At 30.2% G+C, this 9535-nt stretch overlaps 1 protein-coding gene across 1 annotated transcript; it reads left to right on the plus strand.

Moving 5' to 3' along the window:
* Nucleotides 4878-9186, plus strand: LOC107611696. Its single transcript, XM_016313596.2, has 4 exons — nucleotides 4878-5498; nucleotides 5627-5812; nucleotides 7602-8075; nucleotides 8556-9186. The coding sequence occupies exons 1-4, from the start codon at nucleotides 5082-5084 to the stop codon at nucleotides 8589-8591; spliced, it is 1113 nt and encodes a 370-aa protein (XP_016169082.2). The 5' UTR covers nucleotides 4878-5081; the 3' UTR covers nucleotides 8592-9186.

Raw genomic sequence — 9535 nt, forward strand, 5'->3', positions numbered from 1 at the left:
GGATCAAAGATCTAAGGGCACAAATTTTGGCCTTATTGGGCAAGCAATGTTGGCGTCTAATGAAATACCCTAATTCTACACTGTCAAGAATGTTCAAAGCTAAATATTTCAGATATACAGATTTCTTACATGCAGAGATAGGAAGCATACCGTCGTGGGGCTGGAGAAGTGTTCTTGAAGGCTGCAAGGTGATTGAGAAAGGCTTGTTATGGAAAATAGGCTCTGGTGCTAATGTCCACATCTTCCATGATCCCTGGCTCCCACCACCATTACCCTTTAATGTCCCTCAAGCTGCAGTGACAATCCCACCGAATTTGCAAGTGTATTATGTTAGTGCGCTACTAAATCCTGATAGAAGCTGGAACAGAAACCTGATTGAGTCAATTTTTCAAGTTGATATATGCAATAAAATTTTTTCCATCAAACCAACAGAGGAGGAGGATGAAGTTAATTGATGCTGGACAAAATATGGTATATACAAAGTTGGGTCAGGATACAAAGTTGTTTATGGGTTCTTTCATTCTCCTACTTCATTGATGCCTCAGAACATACAGAACAACAGAGTATAAAATAGCATTTGGAAATTGAAATTACCTCATAAAATTAAGATTTTTTTTTATGGAAGAGTCTTCATGAAAAACTTCTGATTTTGCAACAAATCCATAGCCGGTTTGCATCCACCCCCGCCACTTGCCCAAGATGCATGCTGAAAGATGAATCAATTTCTCATGCCTTGTTCTAATTCCCTCTGTCTTCAATAATCTGGAGTCTAAACTTAATAACCCCTGACTTATGGCAGAGAGAAGAGGAGACCTTCATCAATTGGTGGCAACGAGCCTTATCTTGGGCAGCGGCTCAAATCGAAGGTAGACAAAAGATCCTCTTCATCGCGGCGCTGTGTTGGAGCACTTGGAAAGTGAGGAATAGGTGTGTCTTTGAGAAGCTAATAAGTCTAGCGCCGGAGCGCGTGTCATGCACGTGATAAAATTAAAATATTAATTTTAAGTTGTTTTGTTAAAATTAATATGAATTATAATAATTTGATTAATAAAAAAATAAAATATCATACATTATTCGATTTTTCTTAATCTGGTGTTAAGTGTATCAACTTTAATGTAGTTATTAATCGTTTTTATTAATCTACTCTAATGGCAAGCACGTGACGGCGCGACGGGTGGGCGGCGATGGCGAGCACGTGACGCACGACAGATTTGTTCTTTATGTCGTTGAGTGGCCGCTAGGTTTGTTCACTTAGTTGGATTTATGGCTGTTTGTGGGCTTGGTTGTAACAGGTAGCAGTTAGACCCAAATTATGATGAGTTTCATGATCCGGGTTAGCGGAAGAGGGGAATTCCTAGGTAGATTTATAAAAATATGTGAGGTAGTTAAATGGGTGAGTTAAGGAGTTCTTTGCTGTGATTGTGTTTGGAGTTGGGTTAAATGTGTTGTGTCTGTATTTGTGTTTGTAATATCTATTTAGTTTAATTTTTATTTTTATCATATGTTGTAGTTAATTTTAAAATATTTATCTAATACACCATGTGTTAATACTAAGAGTATTTTTTAAAAAGATATATACGTAAAAATAGATATAATATGATTATAGATATAACGTAAACAAATATATTAAATAAAAGGTTAAATCAATATGCTTACCAATGCATTTGTTAAGTTTCTTAAATTGGAGAATAAGTATGTATTTGATTGCTTGGTGATCACGTAGATAATTGAGTAATTGGGTTGCAAATTATGAAGATCAACCACAATGTAATGACCATTTCTCTCTGTTTTTGATCATGATATAAGTTCTCTTTTTCCGGTCAAGAATCCAATAATATCTAATTGAAAAAAAAACTGAATTAAAAGTATTAAATTAAGGACAAATAAATGAATAATATAATAAATTACTAATTTATTTTATACTAAACGATAAAACTAACAATATATTAATAAAATGATATACCTTTAAAAAGATCACAATAAAATTTTAAGCATTTGCATAAATTAAATGTTAAAATTTATGTTATCGATAAAATGATGCTATTATATAATTTTTTGAAAAAATTAAAATAAAAAAATAATTTTGTGTAGGTTAATATAACTTAACTACATACTAAATAAGTTAGACTATTCATTTATTTGTTTTAATATATAAGCATGAGTAAGAAAATTGAAATGATTGTTAGAAATTTTACGATCATTAGCTGTATTTATTATACGTGATTCCTTTTTAAAAGTTATTCTACACACTTGTGCAATTGAAAGATAAATTCTGCTTGATTTTTTAATCACAAAATTTGAGAAGACATATATCCTTTCTTCGATCAGATCATTCTCAAATATTTTTGCCAAATAGTTCTTGATTGAACAAAGAATTTTATCACACTGTAAAATAAATTAAGTATAAAAGCTATTAGCACTTATAAAGCTATTAAAAATATTTATAAACTGGATCCAGCATCACTTGAAAGAATTATGAAAAATAATCAACTAGCCTTATCATCCATTAGAACCATTTCTATGTAAGCCGTCTTGCTCTTGTCAAATTTGGATGGAACTTTCCATAATCTTATAATTCTTACCTTTATTTTCCAAACTTTTTCATCACATAATTTATCATAGGTAATACTATTGATAAAATCATAACTAGCAGCCATTAGGTATGAAAAATAAAAAACAGAAGAAAAACTATGTCTGAATTATGAATCCTCTAAATGATAAATAATTGTAAAACATCAGTATTACTAACTTGTTTTGTTTAGTTATAGTGAGAGCAAATAAAAATAACTTAAAAATCGAAAAAAGAAAGAAACTTCATATTCAAAAATTTAAAAATAACATATTAAAAAAAAATAGCCGTAATATATAAATTGAGACAACAATTTAAATTTAAATTAATTTAAAACTAATTTAATCAAATACTAATATTAGAACTAAATTATTTAAATAATATTTAATCTATTCTAGTCCTTAGACATGTATAGATTAGAGTCATTCTCGTAACGACAATCAACTAAAATAACATCATAAGTTCAAACATTTAGAATTTATACAAATTTAGACCATCTCCTTATTAAATAAGCTTCATTATTCGCTATCACAATGCAGCAAGGTATAAAATTTTCACACCGAGAAATTAAAATGACCTTTATTTTCCTTAATGACATTGCATTGATGCAAAAAAAGGCCGATAATTTCTGAAAAAAAAAGCTGTTATAAAATTATTTTAATTACAAAAAGTTTAAAATAAGAAAATTTGAATATATTTACCAATTATTGAAATTGCATCTCCGAGTTTGACACGAATTTATCAAAACCGAACTTAAATTGAGGAAATTCAATCTCATTATGTGCTATACTTTGAAAATTTTCGGGCAGATGTAGAAAGCATAGAGGGGATGGAACCTGAACTTGGTCTACAAAACTCCGTGAAAACAATTCCTCAATAAAAAATCGAGCTCCTCCTAAGAAAACTAACTTTACCCACATTCCATTAAGTTGGTCATAATATGTGAGTAGATCCAACCATCTTTTGGTAAAATAGAGTTTACTGCCATTCGTTAGACGCTTACATCTATGTAATTAGAATCCGAATCAGTGAATACAACTTGAGATAATATTTGATGGATGTAGTGCATTATAAACGATTGCGGCAAAAGACAATCGCACTGGAACATTAGATGAAAAGAATAAGTTCAAGTAAGAACAATCATTAAATTATCAAATGAATAATATAATAGAATGAATATATAAAAATACTATAAAAAATTATAAATTGTACCTTAAAGGATCAACTTGGATGAAAAATGAAGAATATATTCTTATTCTATGAAATAGTCAAAGAAGAATAATAAATTAAAAAAAATGAGTTGACTCTCAGATCTAGGCTCACGAACCACAAAAAAAACTATATATAGCCTTTATTAAAACAAAAATAATTATATAAATTAGTTATTATTAAATTAATTTTTTATTATTTACGTTATACATCATATATTTACCGTGATTGAATAAGACATTATCATATCATATACATTTTTATTATGATTAAAATCATAGATTTTTGTTTTAATTTTTTAAGGTAGATATCGATATTAACTTGTCGGAAATTATGATTAATTTAAAATTATATTAGAATGATTGAAAATTAAAATTATTGACAATTAACATAATTATGTATTAAATATTGATTTGATGTATAATTAAAAAAATTTATTGACAATTAACATAATTATGTAGAGAATAAAATATAGCAACTAAAATTAAATTTGTTAACTAATTGAAGTTAGGTAGGCAATGTTTGGCATTATTTTTTAAAATTAATTTTTATTTTTAAAATCAATTTATTAATTTTATAATCGATTAATGGTTAATTTTATTATTTAAAATTAGTTTAATTTATTAACCTAAACAAAATTTTTTGTTAACCAAAATTAAATTTAGTTTTTTAGTTAACTTTAACTATATGCAATCAAATGTATTTTATTAATAGAGATTGTCTTATCTTAATTTAGAATGGACAATAATCGAATTAAATATTTACCCAAAATACTCGTATAAATGACCAACTTAAGGCTAGCCCACTCAAAAAAAAAAAAACAAAAGGGGTTGAAAATCACGTTAAGAAAACAAGGAGTTTACAATTTTCAAATGGCAAGTACTAAAGCGTTTAGAATAAAATAGGAAGCATATGTTTTTAGAAAATGACTTTAAATAAATGCCATTAGATTAAATACATGTATAAATAAATAAATGGAGGCAAAATAATGTATGAAACACAAAACGTGTAGACCGAAGAAGTCCCCTCACACGGAAATTTGGAGAAGAGAGTGACTCATTCTCTCTGACCCCAACTTTTAAAAAATAGGAAAAAGGAAAAAAAAAAAAACTATTTTGTTTTTTTATTAAACATAACTATTATGGAAAGTAGCTATCAGTGGCCAAATTAACACTCATTGGAATGTTTTGTCTATTCCTCTGTTCTCTCTCTCTCTCTACTAAACACCCATGGGTCATTGTTTCTTCATCTGATCCAACATAAGCAGAACAAGAGTGATTAATTAAAAAAAAAGAAGAAGAAGATGAAGTTGTTGGGTAAGAACCACACGAGCAGCGACAAGAAGAAGAACTACGCAGTGAAACTGAATCAATTGAAGCTTGACACAGGACTGTTTGGAGCAAGAGGAAGGGTTCTAACCGCCGCAAATGACAAGGTTGCCATTCAGATTGTTTCAGAGACATCAACGTCGTCTTCTACGAAGAAGAAACCAAACCCTCCTCCTCCTTCTTCTTCTAAACAACCTCTCTCATCACTTCTCATGATTCCGTTTCATCGGAATCCAAAATCACGATGCACTCACACCACTCCCGCTACAAGATTCCTCAGCTCCACCACAGCAACTTCTTTCACGTGGGACGCACGTGACCTCTCCAATTTCCATCTTCTCCTCAGCTCTTCACATGCCTTAGACATCGCATTTGATTTTCATGTCTTATATGTAACAACTCCAATCCTAGTCACGATTAGTATATCTATGTCGTACAATTGGTCTGAAATTTAATATAATTTAAGATGTGTGTGTTAATTATATAATTATCTTAATTGATATTTAATTATGAAATGCAGGGAGAGGGTGTAGTGGGAGAATCCGACGGCGAAATGACGGTGGTCGGAAAAGCTTCGACGATCGTTGCCGTGGAGGAGGAGATGATGAAGAAGACGGAGTCCAATTCTTCTTCTCATTGGAATCTTCAAAGAAAGCTTCCAATCAAATTGAGGGTCAATGGCTTATCCATCGAAGCCTCCCTTTCGGTACGTTCCATGTTCATTTTCCTCAATTTTTACTTTCTAGTTCTATGAATNTTAAAAATATAATAATAAGTTTTTTAATTTTTTAATATATTGAAAATATATATATAAAAAGTTAATATTTAATTTTTTATCAAATATTTTTCTTTTGTAATACTATTAAAATATGTTGTTAGGACACATACTAATAAGATACATTATATAAAATTATATTTATACCTTAAGTGCATTTATTGGGCAATCCAATTAAATAAGCACACTCACAAAAATGAAAGCCAAGCAAATTTGTTTCAATTTTTTGAGAAAGATAATCTTAATTTTTTTTTAAAACATTCTCTAACTAAAAATAAAATGAATTTAAAAGATTAATGTTTTTAAAGTTGACACAAAAAATCAATTTTTATAAATAAAGATTGTCTTGAAAATCAAGTAATAATTTTGTCCCTCTTTACACAACGTTACAACTTACAACCTCAAGTCCTCCAAGAAAATAAATTAGTACAACCTCGTAAAAACAAATGAGTTTATGCCCTATGTTGTGGTTAATTTTTTTGTATATTGAAAAAATTTTGGTGTAATACTCAATCATTGAATTTTATGGTATTTTTTAAAATTGTGGAAATAGTACAATATGCTCCTTTGTATTGTATATTTTAAATTAAAATATACAATACAATGGAGCATATTATCAATAAAAGGGACATATTATACTGTTCACACAATTTTAAAAAACATCATAAAATCCAATAATTGAGTATTACACCAATGGTATAGCAAAATGTAAAAAAATAAACGCTATGTTGTTGCATCAAGTCATTAATTGCATAGAGTTCATCCCTATTACATCATTTCTCTCCAAAGTCCAAATATTCTTCCAAATAAAGTTTATTTGACCCTGATTCTAGAAAAACTTGTATTATTATTTAGCAAATATGTATTCTAAGATACATATTAATAACGATTCTAAAATTTTGTATTTATATTATCTTTAACTAGTTTTATTAGAATTCCTTTTTATTTTTCAAAAATATTATATATGTATAAAAAATATTAAGGACAAAATTTATTACTATATATTTGCATATATAAATGTGTTGTTCCACATTTTTTAATGTACATTTTATATTTCAATACATACAAATAACTAATTTATGAACTAATTTTTTTTACACATATTATAATTATTTATATTTGGTAATCCATGCATGTTTGGTAAATTATATCTTTTCCTTGCAATAAACGCGCGTGTCAACAAAGGAAGGTGCAAATCTATTGGCATGAACTTAAATTTCACGACGACGATGAGCAATAATTATGACTTTTGATCCCATCAAAAACGTAGTAAGCAAAATAATTTTTTAATATTGATTCTCAATTTAGTATTATTTCTTGCCGTTTCACTGTGGACAATAAAATTTTAACTTTCACATATATATTGACGGTGATTGATGAATTGAGGGAGTAAAAAGACAAGTTGATGTTTATATGTATGTTTTGATCCAATAAAATTTGAGAAAATAAAAACTTCGTTAAGAAATTTATTAAACTTTAATGACTTTTAAGAGCCATGTATATTTAGTAATCTTTCGTTAAGAAGTTATTTCGTTGACTTAGGTATATTTTATACTAACTAATTTAGATTAGTATTTGTCCGTTTAAAATTTAAGTAAGTGTTGGGATTTGAATCTAACCTTGTATATAAGATTGTGTTCGTTTATATATACGAGACTATATTGGTACACTTAAAATTTTTTCTAATATTTTATACTAGTTAATGAATGACTTTTGGTAGGTCTCAATGAAGTTAATGAAGATGAAGAATTCTGAGGATGACTCGGCAAGACCAATTAAAAACTCGGTTGAGCCAAAGAGACACGCCATCATAGAAAGAGTGAAGTATCTAACAAGCTTGACCAACAGGGGCAAAAACGGAAAACTACATCACACAGGGATTGGAACGGAACAAACGAGTCCATACGAGTCAGATGGATCTCCCGTGTTTGACTCAGATGACTCGTCCGAGTCCACATCAAGCAGTGGGAGTAGTGGTAGTAATAATAGTAGTATTATAATTGAAAATGATCAAAACTCGGGGTCCAGACTCGGTAAAAGTAGTAATAAAAATGGGTGTTGCGAGAGTGAGAGGTTTATGGGGTCATCGGCGCCAAGGACGCGTTTGGATGGAACAGCGAATAGGAGCCGGTTGCAGTTGTCACGGACTAGAAGCTTCACTGAATTTGGATCCAATACAATCACAACTAAACAATTTTATAATTTTTAATTTATGAAAAGTTATAGTATTAATATTTGATATAATTTTTAAAATTAAATTATAATTTTTAAGAAACTATTTAAGTGTTTATAAAAAAATTAAAAAATGACTTCGCTGATAATAAAATTTTTTTTAAAATTAAATTCTAAAATGATTCCTGAGATTTACAAAATTTGATCTCTGACTTACTAATTGTATTATTTGCGTCCCTAAAATTGTAAAAAATGCATCTATTTGGTCCTTCACCTCATTTTTAGCCATTTAACCATATTGCCGGCAATGACATGGAAAATGAATACCACACTGGAGCTTGCCTCTGCCGCTCTTGGGCCCTGATCCCGCTGGAGCTTGTCTCTGCCTTCAGCATCTTCCCGGAGCCCTTCTAGACTCTTCTCGACGTCAACTGTGTTTCGCAGGACACCATCTCACCATTTTCGCAATTCGCGGCGGCGCCTCCCAAGCCTTCTTTTCCAGCAATTTCCAACTCGACAACGGCACCATCATGCTTGAACTCGACGCCACAACGTTTGCCGAACAGGAATTATAGCCCGATCAAGATGGTTCCGGCTTGATTCCAGAAGGAGATCACGAGTATAATCATAGCTAAAAAGCTCGCCCTTCTGTTGGATCAGCTGCATTGGAGGAAGAGAGAGCCCACATAATATTATTATTGTAGACAAATGTGTTAGGACAGTGCGTGTAGGTATTGGAAAATACAGAGTAGGTATAAGAGGAAAAATCAAGCGACGTAGAGGCATATATGAATCGCGAGAAGAGTATGTCATCTTCAACAAGACCTGTGATAAGCATGAAGGCCTGCATTTGGCGAAGATGGCTCTTATTTGAGCAACGGCGGAGGTAAGCTCTGATGGGATTAGGGCCCAAGAGCGGCAGAGGCAAGCAAGCTCCAACATGGTACTCATTTGCTGCGTCATTGCCGGCGGAAATGAGGCGAGAGACCAACTAAATGCATTTTTTACAATCTCGGGAAGTAAATGGTGCAATTGATAAGTCAAAGACTAAATTAGTACAATTCGAGAATCTCAGGGACCACTTTGATAACTTATTTATAAGCTATTTTTAATATAAGTATTTATTATTTAAATTATTTTTTTAAAATGAGCTTAATTAAACTGTCTACCAAACTAAGTCTAAGTATATGTTTGGTTTAGCATTCATGAACGCACGTTAAAAAGTCTTGGACGCTAGACTAAACTTATTTGGATGATTTTTTTTAACATGATTTTTACCCTCAAATGTACCTTGAAGTAAAATTTTGTAGTTTTTGCTTTCAATTCTTACTATTGAGAATTGATTTTAAAATTTATTCTCTCAATTATCCTTCTTCACCTTCTTCCTTTTATACAGTCATCTTCATTTTATTTCTTAACTATCTTTTTTTATTTTTCTCATTTGTTCTATATACAAGATTATCTTATTTTTATTTTTAAATT

This window comes from Arachis ipaensis, chromosome B08, assembly GCF_000816755.2.
Source record: "Arachis ipaensis cultivar K30076 chromosome B08, Araip1.1, whole genome shotgun sequence".
In the NCBI taxonomy this organism is placed as follows: domain Eukaryota; kingdom Viridiplantae; phylum Streptophyta; class Magnoliopsida; order Fabales; family Fabaceae; genus Arachis; species Arachis ipaensis.